This window comes from Lygodium microphyllum, chromosome 14 (assembly GCF_053477565.2).
Source record: "Lygodium microphyllum isolate KBCC chromosome 14, Lygodium_microphyllum_v1.1.10, whole genome shotgun sequence".
Classification (NCBI taxonomy): Eukaryota; Viridiplantae; Streptophyta; class Polypodiopsida; order Schizaeales; family Lygodiaceae; genus Lygodium; species Lygodium microphyllum.
In genome coordinates, this window is record NC_141148.1 from 99,044,805 (window position 1) to 99,066,771 (window position 21,967).

Genomic DNA, 21,967 nt, shown 5'->3' on the forward strand with positions numbered 1-21,967 from the left:
GCAACTCAATCAAATTCAAAGGTAAGTTCACTATATTTGTGTGTGGAGTGTGTATGGCTACGTGAGAGGTAGCCATAGCTCTCGACTTGAAACACTTGAAGCAATAAGTGGGCCGTGGGTCTTGGCAATTTGCTCACAAGAGTAGCAACAATATGAAAGCTTAAAGCTAGATGAAAAAGAGAGAAGACTACATGTTTATAAGAAAGAAATGCTAGCATTACCCCATGCCATCAAGAATAGCATGATTATCTTTATGGCAATCATTTCAAGGGAAAAGTGATCATCGGGTACTTCCTCTCATAGCCATAGTCTCTTGAAAGCAAAGAAGATGATTAGCCACACTTCAAAATTATGCTTTTAAAATTTCTTACATGGTGGGCAAGCATAATGTTATGGTTGATTCACTTTTATACATGTGGGCATATTCATTATCAATCATTAGCACTATTTATAAGGATTGGATAAATGATATCCAAGAAGAGTACTTGTTGGACCAACATGTATCCATGATTGCATAGAATTAATAGCAAGGAAGTGATGTAAAGTTTCCAAATTATAAGCAACATAATGGTCTTTTTAATTTATAGCAAGAAAATGATGGAAATTTTCCAAATTTATGGAGGGGTTTTTTAAATTTCATGGTATGTCCATAAATATTGTCTCCGATTAGGACTTAAAGTTTATGGGCATCTTTTGGAAGAGTTTGTTTAACTCTTTGGGAACTGTCCTCACTCCTAGTATCACCTACCATCCTCAAACCGATGGACAAACATAGAAAGTGAACAAATGGCTTGAAATTCATTTGAGACACAACGGTCATGATATATAATCATGTTGGGACCATTGTCTTCACTAGTTGAAAGTTGCTACAATAATATTTATCATATGAGCATCGAGATGTCTCCTTTTGAGGCTCTCTATGGATACAAGGTTCATGTACCTTTAGCATTATTTCATGATAATGTCAATCCTCAAGCTAAAGAAGAACTTGAGCATATGGAAGCCCTTATGAAGCAATGTCAAGAAAATATTCGCAAGGCTCAAGGCATAATGAAATCTTATGCGGATGACAAGTGATAGAATATGGAGTTTCAAGTGGGAGATTGGATGTTTTCAAAAATCCTAAAATCTCACTATGCATTACTCAAAGGAGATTACACTAAGTTGGCACACCATTTCTATGGTCCTTACCAACTGCTTCAAAGAGTTGGAGATCTTGTATATAGACTGCAACTACCCTCTACTACTTGTATACATTATATATTTCATGTTTCTCAACTGAAGCCATATATTGGGACTAAAATTCAAGTGGTTGAGGACTTGGTACCCATTGATGAGAATGGAATAATCATGTATGAACACAAAAAAATTATTGGTCAATGTGAGAAGGTTCTTTGTAACCATTCTCTTGCGGAATATCTCATCAAATGGAAGGGTCTACCATTGAAGGAGCTTACTTGGCAACCATCCACTTATTTAGACAACTTTCCATGGCTTCTTCAAGAAGACTCTTAACAGCATGACATGAAAAACGACATTTTGTATTAAATTTTTGCACTAAATTAATTGGCCTAACTCCATCAAAATTAGATTTTTATGGTTTGGATGGGTACTATGGAGTGGCTTCTACATTTAGACATCTCATTTTTCTTATTTGGAGGAGTATATCCACAGTTTTGGCCTTTTTACTAACCTTCTTTCTCATGGGGGATACTTCACCATCTTATGATTCCATTCAACAAATGTCTTTGTTCTTCATTTCTTTATGGGATTCCTTTGATTCCACCATTCAAGCTTTGAGGATAAAGCTATTTCAAGAGAGGATGGCCTATAAAAGGGTATTATTTAAGTATTATTTTTAGGCATATAAAAGGGGGCCTTAGTGCCATTGTAAATACTTTTTGCTCATTTTTTAGAAATCATCAAGAACATTCAACTTGGCGTCAATTGCTTCTTTGCATTTCTTGTAGCAACCATGGCTTCATTCTATTGTGGATTCATGGAAGAATTTCTCCATTGCATGGACATGTTCATTATTTACTACTCAATTTTAATGTTTTTTAGCATTATATGTTAAATTAATTCAGTTAGAATAGCCTTTTTTTACATTGGGAGCACTGGATTGAGCAAAAGAGACAAGGAGGGAGAGAGGGAGACGCATGTGTGCACACACAAAGCTCTTCATTGAGGCCACCATTAAAATGAAGTGAGACCTTGCTTGGACCTTGCTTGTACTACTTCAGGGTGAGGAAAATGCATTATAATTTGCAAATGTGAGAGATGGTGTCAAAAAAGTTGAGAAGTAAGAGACATTAATAGAAATTGAGAGAGAGAATGGTACTAAATGCCTATGTTATTGGGGATTTAGACAATCTTGTTGTACTCGTTGAGCAACACTTTGAACATGACATCTTTAGGATGGGGTTACACAGGCTCTATGTCAATGACATAAAGGCCTAAAGTCATCAACCACAACATGGCCTTTAATGATTATCTTTTGTGTATGGAATAACAAAGTTTGTGGATACATGCCTACTCCCTATTATCCTATATATTTGCACATACATATTAAAATTTGTGATAGACTTTAAAGCTAATTGGTTATTGAGATGGTTGGGGATTTACCATTATTGCATGTAAAGCATGATGTTTTTCAATTGCAACCATCAGTCTTTTTTTTTTGTGAGCAAATGAAGTAGTCATTTACTTCCCTTTACTCATAAAGCCCAAAACCTCATCTCCATTACAACCCCTAGAAAAATCACCTTTACATCCACAAAGTTTAGACCAATCTAATATAAGTGAATTCATGCAAATCCAAACAAAATCAATGTGTTAAAATGGATGAATGACACGAATATTTTTGTACAGGAGTAACAAATTGGTCCCCATGGAAATCCTAAATAGTTCTCTAGTGGGACAAGATTAAACCACGGATCCTCATGAAAAGCTTATCAAAGTTGTCTAATACAACAAGATTGATGAAAAGATTCCTATTTATCACAAAAAATCTTACTCTAATGAAAGAGAAACGTATAGAACACCCTAATCATCCCACATAAACTTAATATTAATGTAACATTAATGTGGATTAGATATCGAAGCTTTTAAGATAGTGGTGAATGACGATGTTGGCCAAGAAGTAAGAAAGAGATAATATTGACTAGAGCTACAATCGAAATACAAGTTAAGATATGCAATTACTAGGAGATCTCATCTTCTGATTATTTTACTAGAACCAAGAGTGCTTTTCACAACCAAAGTCTAGAATGTTAATATTTTTTCTGATGGATCTTCATAATCCTACATTTAGATGTTTTATATTCGAGGAATTTTCAACAATTTCTAGTTTTTGGTCTTGTCCTTAGCAATTAACTAACTCATGTAGAGGTTAGGAGCTCATATTATTCTTTAGAGACATTCAAAAAACATAGACAATAACAAAATGCACCATGTCTATTAAGTCCATATCTTTTTCAAACTAAGGATATTAAGTTTATCCTTAACATCTCAATTGTCACAAGTACCCATGTTTAGCATATTATCTAACATCCCAACTATATCAAGTGAAAGATAGTGCACTTATGAGAACATCCTTGTATTATATAGACATTGAATACTCACATTTCAAATATTATATATCAATAACTAAACCAAAGAGCATCTCATTATAAGCCCTCATTCGCTCTTATGCACTTGACGACTCTTTTGTATCTAATCATAATAAGGGTGCCGTATAGAATCATAGCTTATTCTAATTGTTAAGAGTAAGTTTGAATAAGCTAGTTGCTTTTTAAAGAAGATTTAGTAGGTGGTGTTATAGAGCTTAAAAGCTGACTATTGAGATGTATAAAACGTGGAAGCACTTTGTCTTCTCAAAAATTTTAGAGTTAGAAGCAACTATCCATGTATTGCACTTTATGAGATCACAACTAGCTTGAAAATGACCACCTCAAAATGTTGTGATAACATATATTATTATTGGAAGAAGTATGCCACTTTAAAGTGTTTGTGACACTACTTTAAAGTATTGGAAGAAATTTTGGACAACTACTAATGCTCACTCATTGTTTCTAGATTGAAGTATCTCATGCCAAGTGTCAATGTTTGATATGAGCTTTTTACACAAAACTTGAACACAAATAATTGCAAAAGGAATAAAGTATGGACCATCTCTTATTGTCAAATAGTAAGCTTACAAGGTGTTGTTCATATAGGGTATGGTTTTCATTACTATTACAAGTGGCTAATGGTTTTGCTTGCTAGTTGTGTACCCATATGCAATCAATATAGTTATTGAAGGAAACCATGTTTAAAAGCACTCTCTGCGCATAATTTTTCTCAACAACAAATAAAGTTACCTTCACTATGAAAAAACTTAAGCTTGATAAAAGCTCCCTATTCTTTACAACATAAATGGCTTGCAACCAATTGCATAACTTCCAATGAAACTAGTGCATAGCACAAAGTCACCTCAAACTCATATTTATATTTCATGTATGTATCCTTTAATTAGATTGTAAATCATATACATTTTCATAGAGTTCTTATGGTTTGTCCAACTTATCAAACAACGTGAATTTTTTAAAGAAATAATGCAATTTGTACATTATCCTTAAAAAAGTAAGTTTGACAAGATCATGAGAAATGCACCAAGGTTAGCAACCTAACATTCTAGAGATAGTAGTTTCTTACAAAAAATCTTATAGACTCGTAACATGGACTAAGCTTCCTATTAGATGTCAATATGGAAGAAAAGGATGAAGAGAGTGTGGACTACCGCTCTTGAGCATTAGTTAAACTTCCACTTGTGGAGGATAATGAAATACAAGTTCCTCCTTAGAGCTAGTATGTATTGCTTTGGAGGAGACTCACCTAAATGATGGGCTTGGGATGAGAAGTAGCCTCTTTGGAGACAAAGGTGGACTAGATGATGAGAACTTAAAGTAAAACAATATAATTTGAGATCTAACTTTGAAGTCTATATGGAAGTAAAGGAATGTAATCGTTTTTGGAAGAAATAGTCAAAAGGCTATTAGGGATGAAATTCACGACAACCTAAACCTATACCCTATGTCTTTGAATGTTTTGGAACATTAAGTGTGGAATTATGATGAAAAGAAAATGGGTTTAAACAACTTATTAGTGTTGGTAGAGATTGTTATATGATTTTTGTTTGTCTCTTTATTGCTACATTCTTAGCACCCCTTCTAAGGTTGCACAAATATCTTTGTGTGAGTTTCACCTTACCAAGCTTTTATAAAATTGTTGAAGTCTACTTAATATTGAATGAAAGCAAAAAGGTGTCTTTTGTTGGGATGCCTATAGATAATGTTGAGATATGGCATGGATTATGCCTAGATATGTCCTCAAAGTAGTGCTTGTGAAGAAAGCCTTTGTATACTGGCACATACTATTATTTTTGCTCTTCCATAGTCTTATGTTGCACATACAACTAAATTATAAGCACTTCAAAACTATCTTGGCTTTTAAATTCTCAATGATTGGAAATTCAATTGTTTGCTTAAAGTAGGTTTTTTATGATCTCATAAACAAGACTTCCCAATTTATGGCTCACTTCCAAACACCTACACGTAATGGATTTCCCATATAACATGATTCAATGTTTCTCATTGATTAAAGTGGATACATATGGCAAAGACTTCTTAATTGTGAAGTCGACTAGTAGCAAGATACCCATTGATGTGTAGTTTACTTTAGCGCGAAAGTCTTCTAGTTTACAATATCTTCTAATAATAGTGTATATTGAACTTGTTTTGAGTTATTTGATTGGAAATCTATGATGATGAACCCTATGCTCAAAACAAGGTGATAGTTTTCCACATGTAGTTACTTCATTAAGGTGATAGTTTTCTGTATGTATCCACACACGCCATCTATACTTTTTCAAACACAATCATATCTAGTGTGCTTATCTTCTTGATTTCATGTTGTTTTCTTTTTTTCATAATATATGCTTAGCTTGCAACAAATGATTGAAATTGTCTTTCTCAACCATACACATGCACATGCTTATAGATGTCCTTTTCATGTCGATCTTTCAACTTTTTCGTGTTGGGCTAATAAGTCCGCCTCAAGATCTCCCATCATCAAACGAGCCATAAGAAAACACTATATTTGTTGATAAGGTAGGAAAACACGTGTCGTTATTTTTGTTCCCACTTTGATTATTGAAACCTTCAGAAAAGGCAATGACAAGGGGTATCGTCAAGTGAAACCATGGCCTCAATGGCCTTAGGCCTTCTATCCTTTTTGCCCTTGATACAATTGTATGTAGCTAGAAGTTTGGGCAACACAGATGATAAGTTGTGCTGCTATAGATATTCATTAATCAAAAGCTTTGGAAGTCTTCACTAAAAACATAATTATAAGAATGCACTCACGTTCAATCTCATGAATGTTAAATCTTGGACATTTTTATAATGCAGGTTTGCATTGAAATAAGAAAGTAAAAATAATACAGCTAAGCCATTCATTCCTTTTGCCCCCCCATGTAAACATAATGTGGGTTTGCATTGAAATAAGAAAGTTAAACAAATTATAGCCGAGCCAATCATTTCTTTCATCCCCCCCAAGTAAAAGGAATTCTCAAATCTTAGACATTTGTTCACAAGTTAAGGTAAAAAATGAACTATTGAAATACAAGCAAGTTTAAGTGAAATGTCAAGGAATTACTACAAAGCACCCATCCCTTTCAATAACAATTACTCCTAAGTGTACTTTTGTTTTATGCACACAAGCAAATAGGGTGGAAAAAATGGATTGGATGAAGCAATAGTCAATGTGTTTCCTATGCAAAAGCCCACTTACTTAATGTAGCATGAATTCTAAGGATAAATGTGGCCTTGATCCATTTCCAAACCCTCAAGTTGATTTTCCTTCATCTTCAACTGTAGTTTGTCTCCAAACTCTTCTAATCAAGCAGGTTAGGGAATGTCCATCCATTTTTGCAAAAACACTTGGCCATTCTACAATTGATGGAAACTATATAGTTTTCATCCTAGATGCCATCTTATATGTCAAAGAAGAGAAACATAAAATTTCATAGTAATTGTTGTAGTGAATTGTAGTTTATGGAAGAGTTTGCATGAGAACATATATAAGAAACCCAACAAGCAACCCATCACAAAATGTAAAGCCATTATGAAAAGGATTTGAACTTTTTTTGGTAGAAGCAATTTGAAAGAATCTTATGGAGCATGAAGTCCTTATAGTGTGAAGGAGTACATCTAAGCTTTTGAAGGAGGTCCTTTTCAACCTATCACTGTACACACACAGTTCCATTTTCCCCCTCATTTCACCATAGTGAAAATGTGCACATAGGATCTTAGAAAAGGTGATCTTACTCAGGGCCTAAAAACAAGGGCATGCAAAAACCTAGGGGAATGCCATATAACCATACAAAGTTGGTCACACTGAAGGAATACCAACTATGCACAAAGCCCAACCCTAATGCGTAGTAATGGATATCTTACACTTAACAAACTGTTAATGTGCTTTCTATATATTATTTATAACCCTCTTGCACTGACCTATAGTAGGAGGGAAAGAAAGTGTATCTTTGATGTAAATGTATTCGCAACTGATTGACCTCAAATTGCCTTTTAGTACAATTGCATGTGTAATCGTTTTCTCTCTTTTGTACAATTTTTGAATGCAACATTTGCATGTTGAAGTTGGCTTATAAATCATTTGTAAGATGCATTTTAACCATGACAACAACATCTATAGTTGTTAGGGTGGGAAATTGGCACCCCTATAACACTCTCGCTAGAGCTCACAAAAATCCAAGCTTTACTTTCATGTGAATGACAGACCTTAGAAATATTATCAAAGTTGAGGTACATATCCAAGCATTTTGATGTTATAATAGGAATGGTAAACATATAATAGCACATAAAATAAGTTTTGTATTGGCTTCCAGGAAATGTTTTTGGTTTGAATAGTGTTTACGGGGAACTTTTTCATAACTAATCAAAGTAAGGTCAAACATTCGAAGTAGCTATTGTATCTATTCCTATTACATATGGAAGACTGGTTTTAAAATTGAAATAGGTAAAACTGCACCATTCTTTTTAAAAAGGTGACAGAAATTGGACGGATCTTGAAAGGAAATTGAGATTGTAAAAGTGCTCTAAAATGCCAATTTTTGGTGAGCAAATTGTTATAGGGATGTTATCAATTGTGTTTAATATTACCATATACACAAATGCTATGTTTAAGGGAATTGCGAAAACTAGAAAGAAAAACCTCTATAATTTCGGAAGGGGATTTTGGACATTTAGAAACTTGAGCAAAGACATACAAATGGCAATGAGCAACTATCCTAGTTGGTAGGATGGGTGTGTGCATATGCTATAGCTAAAGGTTAATAGTTTGAATCCTCAACTGGGTTGCTCTAACATGTTTGAACTTTGGGTGATTTAAAATCTCTAGGTTTAAAAGGTCTTGTGGGCATTGGGCTTTGTCCCAATTGAAATAAGCATTGCATTAAGAAAGAAAAGGACATACAAATGTTCTAGGTGAAGGTGTTTGTATCAAGGTCCGTAAAATAGAGCTCGTGCATTCGAATTAACGTATAAGAGATTAGCCTTGTATTCAAAGTAGCATATAAGAGATTAGCCAAAATGTGGCTTAAAGTTTTTTGAGTATGTTAAGTTGTGAATGGCCTAGGGCTTGCTACCATATGTAAATACCCTTTTACTTTATTATTTCAATATAGTCACCACATTATAGAAGGTGTTTGTATCAGCTCTCAAAAATGCTTGATTGGGTTCTAACTTCCACTGCTACAACTGTTGGCAGTTTGTAATATGTGTCAATGCATGGCAAGCTCTAGACTCTAGAGTGCTCACTCTTCAATGATTAAGACTCAAATCCCAAGGCCAGGTGTAGCGAGGCGAGGTACACTTACAAGTTACAGCTTACACGAACAGTATTTGAATGGTGTGCTGTAGTTCAGGACACAGTGACACACCTAATGCCCAACCCGATCATGCTTTTCCACCCTTCTGATACTCTCTCCCCATAATGCTTATTCTCGGTCTTGTGTGTGCCCCACTCATTGTAGACTTGTGTGCGCCTGTATTGGTGGGCTTAGGCTCAGCTTGCATTGAAGGGCTTCTGAGGGTCAAAAAAGGCAGTAATTACAGCAGGGGCCATCGTTTGCATGATCTCAGATGCAGGGTCCTGCAAGTAAAAGACCAAAAGCCCTCATGAAGTCATCAATCTTGTCATGTTTCACATGTCAAGGGGAGTTGGAAAAACCAACATATAAGAATCTGGCACAAGTACAGACTTGTCTAGACTCTACCCCTATAGAGAATCACATCGCAGAGAGAGAGTCAGAGACGCATGGCAATGATGGCATCTCTGCATTATGCATTGCTTCTCTCCCTTGGGTCAAATGCATAGGATTGTGTAGGGTTCATACAATTGCACAGATTCTCATTTATGGAACAGGGGTCCATGTACTTTCCAAGAGGGCTACCCTATGATTGAAATGTGTTCTGTGGAACAGGGGTCCATCTACTTTCAAGGAGTGCTCTGATTTGATCACAGTTAACTGTGATCATAGTTTCACATAATCCGAAGTTTTGTCAGGGGGTGTGTAGGGTCGACACAATTGCACAGATTCTGTCGTGTGGAACAGGGGTCCATGACACATGTACTTTCAAAGAGAGCTTTGTCCAGAGTAATTTGAAATGTGTCCTGTGGAACAGGGGGTGCTCTGTTTTGATGACACTGAGTAGCGGTCATAGTTTCAGCTAATTTTGAATGGTGTTTCCATTCTTGATTGAAAAAAGAAAAAGGTAGTTGGAAGTTGGAACTTCTCATCTTCTGTAGCACAATTGGAAGCACGATCTAATCTATGGCAGAACCTCGTTACGACCTTCCAATCATCTTTTTTCTTCCCTTCTGTCTTCCTGAAAGGACTAATCCATCACGTGAACTAAGTGCTGGCAGAAAACAAGGGCCACCCTGAGTCCATACACACATACCCAAAGAACAACCACCCAGTTTCACAGCGGGACCAGGAGCAGGGGAACTGTGACTCACAACCCAAGCCAATATGTAGAAATGGAACCTACAACCCAGTTGAAGAGGGTTCATTTCTACCAAGAATTGAGAATGATTAGTGGGTCCTTGCAGCAGAAAGGATAGTCATCAACATGCGGCTCGAAAGTTGGAATTCCTAGTATCTGTAAACACACACTGCCTGCCTTGAGATCACAGCTAAAGGCCCGTGAATTTCATGTACAGAAAGCTTGCTCATCTTGTAGACATCACCAAAGTTACCATCGCAGATGCCATAACTCATCAGTTGCAGAAAGCAACGTCTGAATTCGACAATGGATTCCTCTCAGCGCCACAAACATGTGACGGATGAACAGGTCTGTCACTATGACACGGAGCTTCAGGCAGCAAATCAAGTTAAGATTAGTGTTGATCTCGTGGCATCTGCAAAGAGATATTTGAACCTTCTTCGAGTCATCTCTGGGTTGCCAAGCCTGCATGGAGGACCCCTGATTACTCAAGCTATCCAAAGGTTCTGTCTGCTGCTCAATTTGTAGTTAAAGGATCAATGGGCTCTGTTTTAATATTAATCACTTTTGAGAAACTTAAAAGGAACTTCTTTTTTATGTGTAGCTTCTGTAGGTATGCCTTTAATGGTGCAGATTGGGAAAGAGTTTGTCACTTTCAACGAACTATTGTGACACTTCTTGATTGTAAATTATCTGTCGTTGCAAGTGTGAGCACAGGGTTTGAAAACAAGACAGTGAGATTTGACAGTAGATTGTGCAAAGAGGAATCAGATTTGATGTTAGGTTTTGATTGAGTGAGGATTTCAGGGCCATGCAAATGATCGCTGCTGTTCTGGTGCTAATGTTGCAACTGTTGCATGAAAGGCACTCAGCTTAAGTGTGCACCGTTTGCTTTAAGAGTGTTCTTGTTCTATTGAACTTTCAAGGACTTGCAGCTGAAAGCCACAATTCTTTTGGCCTTTCGAGTATCATCTAGTTTTGAACTTTTCCCTTTAAATCGAGTGCTTGTTTCTGTTTCCACATTTTGAACAGTCGGTAGTTTAAGAAGGTAAGAAGGAGAGGAGTAACCCATAAATGTTTAATGGCCTCATTAGGTTCAATAACCAAAGCATTTGGCAGCATGGAGCTACTATGCTATTTTTTGCTGGTTTCTCCTGCTGCAGAGGTGATACCTCCTCTCATAAAGAAGATCGAATTGAAAGGTTTTCCAGTGGTCCTTCATAATCATTCCTTCAAACTTCCTGTAATGGCTAATGAAGTAGACAAAGTTAAATATGCGACTACTGCCGGTTTCTCTCATTTAACAGCTCATATACATTATTGATCTTCCTTCTAAATCACTGCTTCCCCAGCATCTTTCAGCAGTGCTGAATTCCTTGTTTAATAGGCTCTCAGTTCACACTGCTTAATGTTTTTGGAATGCTTTAAGGTTGTCAACGCTCCTCATATGAAAAGTGTTACTAATGGGTCTCAATTTAAGTAATGAATGCATGCAAGGAAGTTTTAGGCAGAAGGCAAGACTCAAAAGTCCTGATGCCCTAACCAGTCTTCTTAGTTTGCTATTCATTTAGGCTTTCCTTACATGCAGTTATTGCTTGTACATTGGATGCTTGGGAATTGTTGAATCACTTTATTTCATTCCTAAAAACTTTGGATGGATTTTGGGCTCCGAATGCGCATACTGATTGGTTGCGTGCATCTTTCCTTTATGCTCCCAAGGCACATACTGGTGATTGGTAGTGTCCATCTTTCCTTTATGCTCACCTGCATTGCTGCAAGCATCCATCATGACAATGCCTTTCTGGCTGCTGAAGGCTTGGTGCAACTCGATGGATGCCCAGTGCACCTTCTTGCTTCGCCACCAACTGCAAGCAAACACTTATTGCAAGTGGATTACCTTTTTCATCTCCCCCCTAATTGAGCTTTCTTTATAATCCAAACTTGTACATGCAATTGGATGGCTTTCAGTTGACACCATGTAAACTTGTAGTGCTGCTTGCTTATATTTGATTGCAATCCATGCAAAAGGAGCTGTACACATCTGCTTGAAATTTTGAAGCTGATGGAAAGACGTCTTTACATCAATCCTCTAGAGAAGTTGCCTTTTTGTTTTTTGTAATGTCATCAAAAGATGGTAGATTTGACAATAGCATGGTTTGACTCCTGGGAAAGAGCATGAAGAGACCGAGCATGTTTGAAGCAGAATGATAATCTGATTTGAGCACATTACAGTACTGTTGCTCTAGAAATGTTCCTTGCAATCTTGAATTGAGTGAAGAAAGTACTCATGGGATGGTAGAAAAGTATCTCTGCTTGGATTTTGCTATCGACAACTTATTTTTCAGCTCCTGAAACATATTTACTCTGGTTCTACTATAATGTTAATGGAACTGCTGTTCCATGGCCTTCTGCTCTCACCTAGGCCAATCTCAGCTGGCATCACTAACCTCTGTCTATCATGACCTTAATACTATCATATTGGGTGGACCTGTGTAGAGAGCTAGATTCCTTGCAGGAAATGCCTGTTAGCGTCTCATTTCTTCAGTGCGTCTATTCTGGGGTGCTACTGTGTTCCTGTTCATTCCCATCACTTGGAATGTATCTGGAGTCTATGATTTGTGTGATTAATCCTTCAATTAAACTGTCATAATCAATTAGTGTTGAGTGCTCGTTTATAGATGACAAAGCGATGATATTACCCCCTTGAGCTAACAGTGCATACTTACGGATTTTGGACAATCGTTTCCTTCCCAGAAATAATTTTTTTTCTGGACAGAAGTTTGTTGGACTGATTGTGGCAATGGAATACCACAGACGCCCATTAAGTAAAATCAATGCGTCTGTTGCTGCTATTTATGTTTTTGTCGTACCACTGAGGCTCTACACCTAATCTAAGCAGATTAAGTTGGCTGTCTTTTTTTTGGTTTTGTTTTGTTTTGGGCGTCCAAAGGAGATAAAATATCTGTATCAATGAACACCTCAAAAAGTGAACCTGAAGTAAAAATACAATGAGAGCCCTGTATAGGACTTCAAAATGACATACAAAGCCTCAAGGACGTCTATATTTGGGCTGAGTAAAAGGCCAGTCTGGCGGTTTAAAATGCCAGACCATGTTTTGATTTTAGATGGAAGAAGGTGTCTGAATCCCAAGTCTGTAGAAGGGCATCTCACCTCCTCACATGCTCAGAGTCACCCTGTAGTCTATCCCATCTTCTGCACAGAGTGCAAACAAGTTTGCTGAGTTTGGGCTACAGAGAAGTATAAAACTATGCAATTCTGACTGCATATTCTTATACTTTTAATAACCAGAGCCCAAGTTTTGTGAGTAGAGCACCATCTGTTTGGCTACAGTATCTATGATCAGTAGTAAGTACATCACTAATGCTTTGCTAAGGCATCCTACTGTGAGACATGGAAAGCTTGCCCATTAGCACAGGTTTTGCATGGCTTTTAGTTAGAGGCTATGTAGGCAGGTCTCAAGATGGGTCTGTGCAGTTTTGATACCAATTCTAATAGTAGCTGTGCTTTTAACGTTGTAGGCATTGTTTTCCTCTTATGGCAGCAAAATTTGATGGATATGCAGAAAGAAGAACATTAGCTGATTATGGAAGAGATGTTTTATATGTTCCAATATATAACGGTTTCTTTGGGGGTGGGGAGAAAGCAGGTACCAGAAATGTTGGATGCCTCTTGCTGTGAAACATGAAGGGATTACTGAAAAACTTCTACCTCCCCTTGATGTTGAATGGGTGTGGCTTTGCCATTGTTTAAATGCGGTTCGTTATCCCCCCATCTTGGGTTTATCCTCATGATGCTTAGTATATAGCATGCTCTTATGATTCCGTCTCTGAAAGGACTTCAAATTTTAACAGCCTCCCTGTACGTCTGCAGAAGCATTATCAGGAATTCTGCAAACTCCACTACCTCAAAATAATTGATGTCCCACATTTTTCTGAACCCTCCATGGAGGTTACAGCCAGGGAGAGGTGCAGATCGATTTGGTCAGAAACCTATCCAAATGAACCTTTTGAGATAGATGTCCTGAAAAAAGTTCACACTGCTCAAAGTCCTGAAACACACCAGCAATCTCAACTGGAAGAAAATATTTCAGTAGAAGCTGTTGTGCGCCAAAGCCATTTTTACAATCAGGTTACATCTTTCTGCTAGCAAGACAATTTAACCAATCTATCTAAAATGGAGCCTTGCATTCAACATTTGAGTAATAAATCTTACTACATCCTAATCCTTCATGCAGGCTTACATGTGCAATGACAAATTTCTCAAGATGTGCAAGGCGAGGTACAAGTGTTTTTTGTACATGTTGCACAAATCACAAGGAAAGTTTACATTTCTTCCAACTTCTGATATACAGCTTATGTGTCAAAGTCATAAGGTACTTGATGGAACATAACTATGTAGTGTTTTATAACCATCATAAAACAAATGGATTGTTTGATGACCAGCTTAAAATGCTACAGGTTTCTCCTGTGGCTTATGCATTGGATACAGAAAATTTGCTCAGTCAAGATCATCATCTTCTAAGTCAGGTACAGCTTGAGAATTCTGTTTTGCACACATTTGAGAATACTGCAAGAGCATGGGAATCCGTCTTTGGCCATCCATATGGAAGGGCAGGTGCACCATGTCAAGTATTAAACACAATTGGAAATATTAGTCCTTTGGAGACGAATGAAATCATACCAGTTACAATCAATTGGCCTCATCAAGTTCTTGACACAAACCCTAAACATGAATTGCTTCATCTGCGACATGTTCATGAGGTGAGGAAATCTGGATAATCAACTAATCCATGTTGAAGGAAGTTCTTTAATTGATGCCTACGTTTTTGTGATATGCAGGTGTGCCTCCACATCAAAAGTAGAGAAAAATGTGAGGCATGTCCAGAGAAAGACTCATTATTTATATGTGTACGACCGATGAAAGCTTGCACATCCCTCAAACTAAGATTGCCACTTCAAAATTACAAACAGGACAGTTCTTGGCATAAACTTTTGTTATTGCAAAGTGAGATAAATGTAGAGGGTTTGATACTAGAGCTTAGATCATTTTCTAGAGAATGCCTTGGAGCACCATGTTTTTCTAAGCTGCTAGGAGAAACTACATTCAGATGGAAAGAGATAGAAAGTGAATCATTTTTTGCTATGGAAAAATCCTTTGTTGTCAAGAAGAAAGCCAGCATATCGAGCGGTTGGATCATTGCAGCATCAATCACACCACCGGTTCTAGCACCATACTTACTCCAGTCATTACCAGATCGTGTTACTGATGATTCTGGGGCCATGATTTCAAAAAGAGTGCTGCGGTTGAGCAAGGATAAGCCTCAAGAAGGTCGATGGATGTCTCGTACTGTTTTGAATCATGAAGGGAAGGAGTGCTTTATTATTCGTATTCGGTATGTTTAATCATTTGTTCCTTTAATAAATAGTAACTAGACTAGATGGCACATAGTATGGCGTTGTAGACAAGCGCGCATTCAACATGACTATTTGTGTCTATGGAGAAGATGGATTGAAGATGGGTATATAACCTGTTTGTAAAGAGATTGTCAGAAATAATGTATGAATTGTAGCAGCATACACAACTTGAAATAATGTATGACTTGAAACCTGCCTCAACCTGCTGTGTTGTGCTTCACCCAGCCCATCCACCTTCTTCTGCACATGCCACCTGCGCTGCCCGCCAACCACATGCACCACCAGCCCCTGGGCCATCTTGTCACTTCCCACTTCGTTATGGCAGCGATCCCCTCCCCTCTTGCAGCCCTTCAACACATCATTTGCTGGTTGCATGGAGATTGCCATTAGGGGTGGAATGGCAGTCCTTGAGGCTGTCAAAAAGTGTGGAGCAACGGAAGCAAAGAGACACTGCTGATATGGACTGCAAGAACAGAAAAGACGACAGCAAGAACACAAGAATTCAAAGAGAATAGTGTCTGGAAATGGAATCCATTTACAAGGCTCAAGAGCAGTATAGGCATGGGCAGCAAGTCACCAGCAGTGTCCACTAGTCTCTCTCCACTTGGAAGCAATTGTGCTGATGGAATTGTATTATGATGATTGATTGAGAGTGGAGAGGGAATGCCTATAAGTAGATTACAAATGTTCCATCATAAGCAATAACCAATCGGCCAACAAATAGCAGGTGCAAAAATAGTTGGCCAGCTATAAATGATCGTGGCACTGTAGAGGCAAGCTCAAGCTCAACCGCCAAGACCCACGGACCGCTTATTGTTCAAGCGTTCCAAGCGAGCACTAATGGCTACCTCTCACATAGCCGACGCGCTATCGCTCTCTACGAGTGTAGTGAGCTTACCTTGAGGCCCGATTGAGTTGCTTCCTCTCTCAAGCACTCTGATAGCTCCATGATTCGTGATGCAAGCTCAAGCATCCTCAAGTCTCTTCCTCCAAGCTCCATCCTTCATAACCATGTGCGAGATGAGAGAAGAGAAGAGAAGAAGAAGAGAGGAGATGGAGGAGGGCTTCACCCCCAATATCCCTTACTCTCACACTCTCACTCCCTCACTCACTCACACTCCTCCCTCGAGCACTCATAAGCAAGCAAGAGAAGAGAAGAAGAGAAGAAGAAGAGTCTACTTTGCCACACACCAAAGAATGAGCTCTCATTCACTTTTTGAACTTTATATACAAAACCCTAAATCCCTTTTGGGTAGCCATTTCCTTATCCCCCTTTTTTTACATGGCCGGTCGTGGCCTAGGTCCTTTTTCCCATTGTCCTCCTCTCTTCCTAGCTTAGTTCTACCGCCTGTTCATGGTTACAAATTGCATAGGAGGGAGCCTGGCGCTTTTTTACAGAGGTTTGGCTGCGCCTTTATATTTAAAGGTACGCCTTCTTACTTTTAGCTTCTTGCGGCTTCCATGGTTGCGTTTTGTAATCCTGGTGGTTGTTTCCATGCTTTTAGGTTTCTTTCGGGCCTACTCTCTTATAGGGCACCTTTTTCTTTTTTCCGCCTTGTGCTTTTCCTCTTGATGCCTCGTTTTCCGCTTCCTTCGCTTTGCAGTAAATATTACCCCCCTTCTAGTTGAGTGCCAGTCCCATGGCACTGCTGGGTGGTAAGTCGGACGGTATTGCTGGGGTAGCCAAGTGGCTTTTTCAGTTTGTATACGAGCCTTGTTGGAAGGTGTGTTAGAGGGATTTATGGTTTTGGAAGGCCCTTGAGTTTGGATATGAGCCCTGGTGTTAGAGGGATTTATGGTTCTGGAAGGCCCTTGAGTTTGGATACGAGCCCTGGTGTTGGAGAGATTTATGGTTCTGAAATGGAACATTGGGTTTGACGGATCTCTCTGTTGGCCCTTCGCGAGTGCCTTCTCTTGCGTTATTCCAAATGAGCTTCTTCATTTACTTTTCGACTAGGGTTGTTGTGCCCGCCCCTTGCTTTGTTATGCCTGCATGGTGACATGTCGCATAAGATAGGGAGTGCATTGCATGGATGATGAGGCCTCTGGAGCTGGTGGTCGGGGCCTTTGTTTGTACTTGGAAAGAAAAGAAGGCGTACTGCCTGGGGGTGTTTCTGCCTTATCGTGGAGTGCATGGTACCCATGTGTGTGGAATTGGAAGATGGGTCTAACCAAGCTCTCGATGGTGTCCCGCACTTGAGGACCCAGTTTGTGTATAGGGGAGGTGCGGTGCATGGGGCTTAGGGTGATAGGTCTAACCATAGGCAAGAATTACCTTCCTGGGTATGTCCTGTTCTTGATGTGCCCTAAGTAAGTGTCGTAGGGAATCCAAAGGGCTAGAGGGTTAGGCATGGAGCCCGGGCATGGAGCCGGCTGACTAAGGCCACCAGACGCACCTAACTTGAGGATCCCTAGATGCAGTGACTGTGATCGATGTGTAGCTTGCGGTGTCTACGTGTGATATCTCTTTTCGTTTCCATGTTATGTGATTGCCTTTTTGCTTTATACCTCCTCTTTTTTTTTTGCCCCAAGTTACATAGTCGTGACAGAAGTTAGTCTTCATCATTAGAGTGAGGTGGAGAAGGGGGCTTAATAGATTTGTTAAGAAAGGGGCGGCTTTGGAGATACCCCTTGAGGTTTAGGCGGACCTAAAGGGTGGTGGTGGAGAGAAATGGATGATTGCAGCCGGTGAAGCAGCTATCATTCATGTCTTTTAGAAGGGTTAAGAAAAATGAAGGTAATAGAGTAGCCCGCATCATTAGTCAAGCCATCGTGCAACTATCTATAGCGTTAGGATCAAAATGAAGTACTGGAAGGCCGTGCTCTTGCGGGGTGGGGTCTTGCCTAAGGAGTATCCTAAGTAGTCTCAAGTAATTACAAGTAGTACTAAAGGCGGGGTCAGGGCATGAAGAGAATTCGTTAGTGAATTGGATTAGGGTATCATACAAGTTCTTTGATGTGAAGACGAGGGTCTCTTCATATGTAGTACAATGAGGATTATAGATTATAGGGAAGTCGTAGCGGCCGTGGACACTAGAGTCAAAATACACTCCTAGCGTTCGAGGATAAGGCATAAAGGTTGGATCATTCCACTCGAAGGGTTGACTGTTGCAAAAGGCTATCCAAGTGTCCAGGTTGGAGTCGCAGACTTTTCTTTTCCATTTAGGTTGACATTCCTAGTTGGCCATAGACCTTGGCACTTCAAAAACCTTATTTTGCCAAAATTCAGCATCTTCAGTGGTCCATAAGGTGGGATTTTGCTCTCTCCTCCAGCCATTTCTGTCCGAGCCTACTTCTGATGTTAATCACCTTCTCCACCACCTTGATGGGCAAAACCCTATGCAAGGTGGTAGGGAACTGGAAGTTAAAGTCGAAGAGGCTCCTTGACGTTTCTTGCCTCTCCCAGATCACAAGGTTGGCGTGGAAGCTTGCTGAGGCATCATCCTCGCATGGTGGGATAGGTGCCTGGGGTGCCCTCACTCCCTCGGCGTTCCATTTTCTTCTTGTCTCCTTTACCATTTGTTTTCTTATTTCCCTCAGTGCCACCTTTCTTTTTGCAGAGGTGTCTGTGCGTTGCTGCTCTCCAGGCCACGGGGAAGGAGGCGGTGGGACAAGCTCTTCTTCATGTGGTCCCATTTCAAAGTTCACATCCATCTCCCTCTCCTGGCTTGGCTCCTGCTGCTCTCCTTTGATGAACCCGAGTGCATCCACTTCTTGCGAGGTTAGGCCTGCCAATAGGAGATAATGGCGTTGGTTTTCCAAGCTTTGGCCAACTCCACTAGGTTGTGGCAGCATCTGCAGTCCTGCTTTCAGTGCTCTACGAGCCATTCCGAGTTTCTTTTTCATTGCCTCTATGGATTCTTCCTTCTCTGTTTGAGTGACGTTCAATAGGGTATCCAGGAAGGCGCGTTGCTGGGTTTGGAAGCTCACTTGGGCGGCTTCCTGTCTGCTTTCAGCAAGTATTTTTTCTTTTTCGACTTGAACGAGACGGCGTGCCAAGACTTTGACTCTTCTTTCGTTCTGATTAGCACATTCTTCTGCCTTCCTATTCATAACTTTGAGGCTTTTCCCCTGTCTCTAAGCTAGCACTGTCAGCTTTCGTTCTTGATCTTCCATTTCTATCCTTAGCTTTTGCTGCTCTTCTTGTGCTGAGGCAGCCTCGTGGGTTAGTTTTTCCACCTCTCTTTCGTACCTGTGAGCTTTTTCCTCCCTCAGATCCTCCAGTTTTTCTGTGGCTTTAGTGATTTTCTCCATTTTAGCTTGCAGATATCCGTAGTGTGTCACAATCTCTTCATTGTGCTATCGTAGGCATCGTATGGCCTCGGTTTCTTCATTCAATCGCGCCTACCATTCCGCTTCCGTCTCTTCCTTAGCTTGTAGTTGCTCTTTCAGTGTAATGTATCCGCTTGTCCACTTGTGCGACACGTCTTAGCAGCCCATCGAGAAGAGAGTCTAGAAAGCACTACCTGGCACTCGCAAGGAATGTCACACGGTTTGTGATCTAGGTCTTTCCGAGTCTGCCTCAAAGCGGAAGTATCCGGCCATTCCCACTTAGGACCGACCTGAAGTCAGGGTTTTTTTTTTTTTTTTTCTATCAGCCAAGTCTCTAGGAAGTAGCTAGCGTCGAGCTCCAGATGAACCACTTTGCGTAGAAACAACAGGGTCGAAGCGGATTTATGTTGCACTTGATTCATGGAGAATGGGAAATGAGAGGGATACGAAGCTCAACCTCTCTACCTATAAGGCATAGTCCCATTCCGCTCCCCTAAAACAGCATAAATTGGGATTCTAACTCTACTGACTCTAGGTCTTCACAGTTTCGTTATCACGTCTTTTGAGAAAAGTTCCCAGCTAACCGGGACCACCCTTCCGTAGGACGGATCCAAGTCACGTCCACCGCACTTTCCTCGGATTGCTTAGTTATCTTATTACCTACCACATTATATTTGACATGCAAAAGCAGCTTCCTTAATTAACCAATTTAAACATAGGTTTCTTCACGTAACTTAGGCACTGACATTTAAAAAAAAATGTCAAGCAAGTTTCTTTTTCAAATATTTGATCTTTATTTATCATAGTCTTGGAATACATCAAGTATCTTGCCCGAAGGCTATCCCAGCAATCATCAGGATTGTTGCTCCAAGTTTCGTCCGTAGACTAGTACACGGGCCTCGAGATCCCATCTTGAGTCACGTCGGCCTCTTGTGCGGGATCTGGAGGCAAGGGATTTATAGCCAGAGCCTCCCCTGGCACCCAAGTGTCCTCCTGCTCTAAGCAGCACCCACGAAGAGACCTCTCGTGGCGGGCTCGGTCCATGTACCCGGCTCGGTTAACAACCCCCTTGGATAGGGCCAGGCAGGCAGTCGGAGGTAACTGAATCTGCCTCTCCCTCCAGGCTTTTAACCTGAAGCATTAAGTGTTTTGCCTTGAATTAGTTTCTTGAGCAAAGAAGTTCAAACAATGTACCAATCACGATCATTTCAGTGGTCGTTCGTACGACCAACTGCTAAGGTGTGATTCCTTCTTTCCGAATACTCCCAACATTCGATCTTGGATCGTTCGCGACTTGGCGAGATTCCAAGGGCTTGGCAAGCTAGGTTGCGTGTTTACCCTTTTTCCTTGGGTTAGGGTTTATACCCTACCGACCCCAATTATCATTACCTTAGGTCTCCTTGTACGATAGTCAAATAGATATTGGAAAACCCCGTCGTCCTTGGTTGGTCAATTTACTTTTTGGCAATTCACAATTGCCCTAAGTTTGACAAATCAATCCCTAAGAGAGAGAGTTGTAGTAGGGTGATGACTCGACTCTTAACGAATCTAACTTGTAATTAGAACTCGCCTTCCTTGGCCTAAGATGTAGTAGTATCATCTTATGATTTAATTGCAGTAGCATATGACCTTGCAGACTTGTTGCACGAGATAGGTAGTAGTACCTATCTTGAGAAATTATCTCTCCTGTCATATGGCATTCTTTGATTAAGAATACCTTTGATCAAGGTATAGGATTTGGGAGTTCCATTGACTCCAATCCAAAACCCTAGTCCCATTAGACTGAAGATTGATTTGGCTCTAGGATTTCTTGTGAGATCTTAACGTTTGGTCCTTCAATCTTTAAGATGAGAACCCTAAGATCACATCTTTTTCCCTTATGGACCACTTGCCCCTAGTAAGATTGTCTAATCAAACAATCCGATGATTGTCTGAAATTATCCTCTCCAAATGTCCAAGGCGTAGGCCTTGATCGATAATCCAACCTAGAGTTTAACCTATATGCGAGATGCAACTAGAACATTATTGCATAAGTGCATCTTTTAACACATGAACCATATATTCAAAAATGCAACAACCTTTCATCATGATGGTGCGAGAGATATAAGTACCTTGATATGCAATTTAAAACTTTTTCGAACATTCCTATGATCTTTTTAAAACAAAGCGCTCTTATATAGTAAATTTCCAATG

General features: G+C 39.7%; 1 protein-coding gene across 2 annotated transcripts in view; it reads left to right on the forward strand.

The window, feature by feature from the left end:
* The first annotated feature begins 8,975 nt into the window (after nucleotides 1-8,975).
* Nucleotides 8,976-21,967, forward strand: part of LOC148025892 (enolase (DUF1399)) — a 36,963-nt gene continuing 23,971 nt past the window's right edge. Inside the window, exons 1-6 of one of the 2 annotated variants that reach the window (XM_087693154.1) lie at nucleotides 8,976-10,570; nucleotides 13,735-13,843; nucleotides 13,959-14,216; nucleotides 14,323-14,460; nucleotides 14,546-14,848; nucleotides 14,927-15,480. In XM_087693154.1, coding sequence (XP_087549280.1) covers nucleotides 10,374-10,570; nucleotides 13,735-13,843; nucleotides 13,959-14,216; nucleotides 14,323-14,460; nucleotides 14,546-14,848; nucleotides 14,927-15,480 — 1,559 coding nt within the window. In that variant the 5' untranslated portion in view covers nucleotides 8,976-10,373. The remainder of the gene's footprint in view (nucleotides 10,571-13,734; nucleotides 13,844-13,958; nucleotides 14,217-14,322; nucleotides 14,461-14,545; nucleotides 14,849-14,926; nucleotides 15,481-21,967) is intronic. The other variant, XM_087693155.1, reaches the window with a different exon arrangement.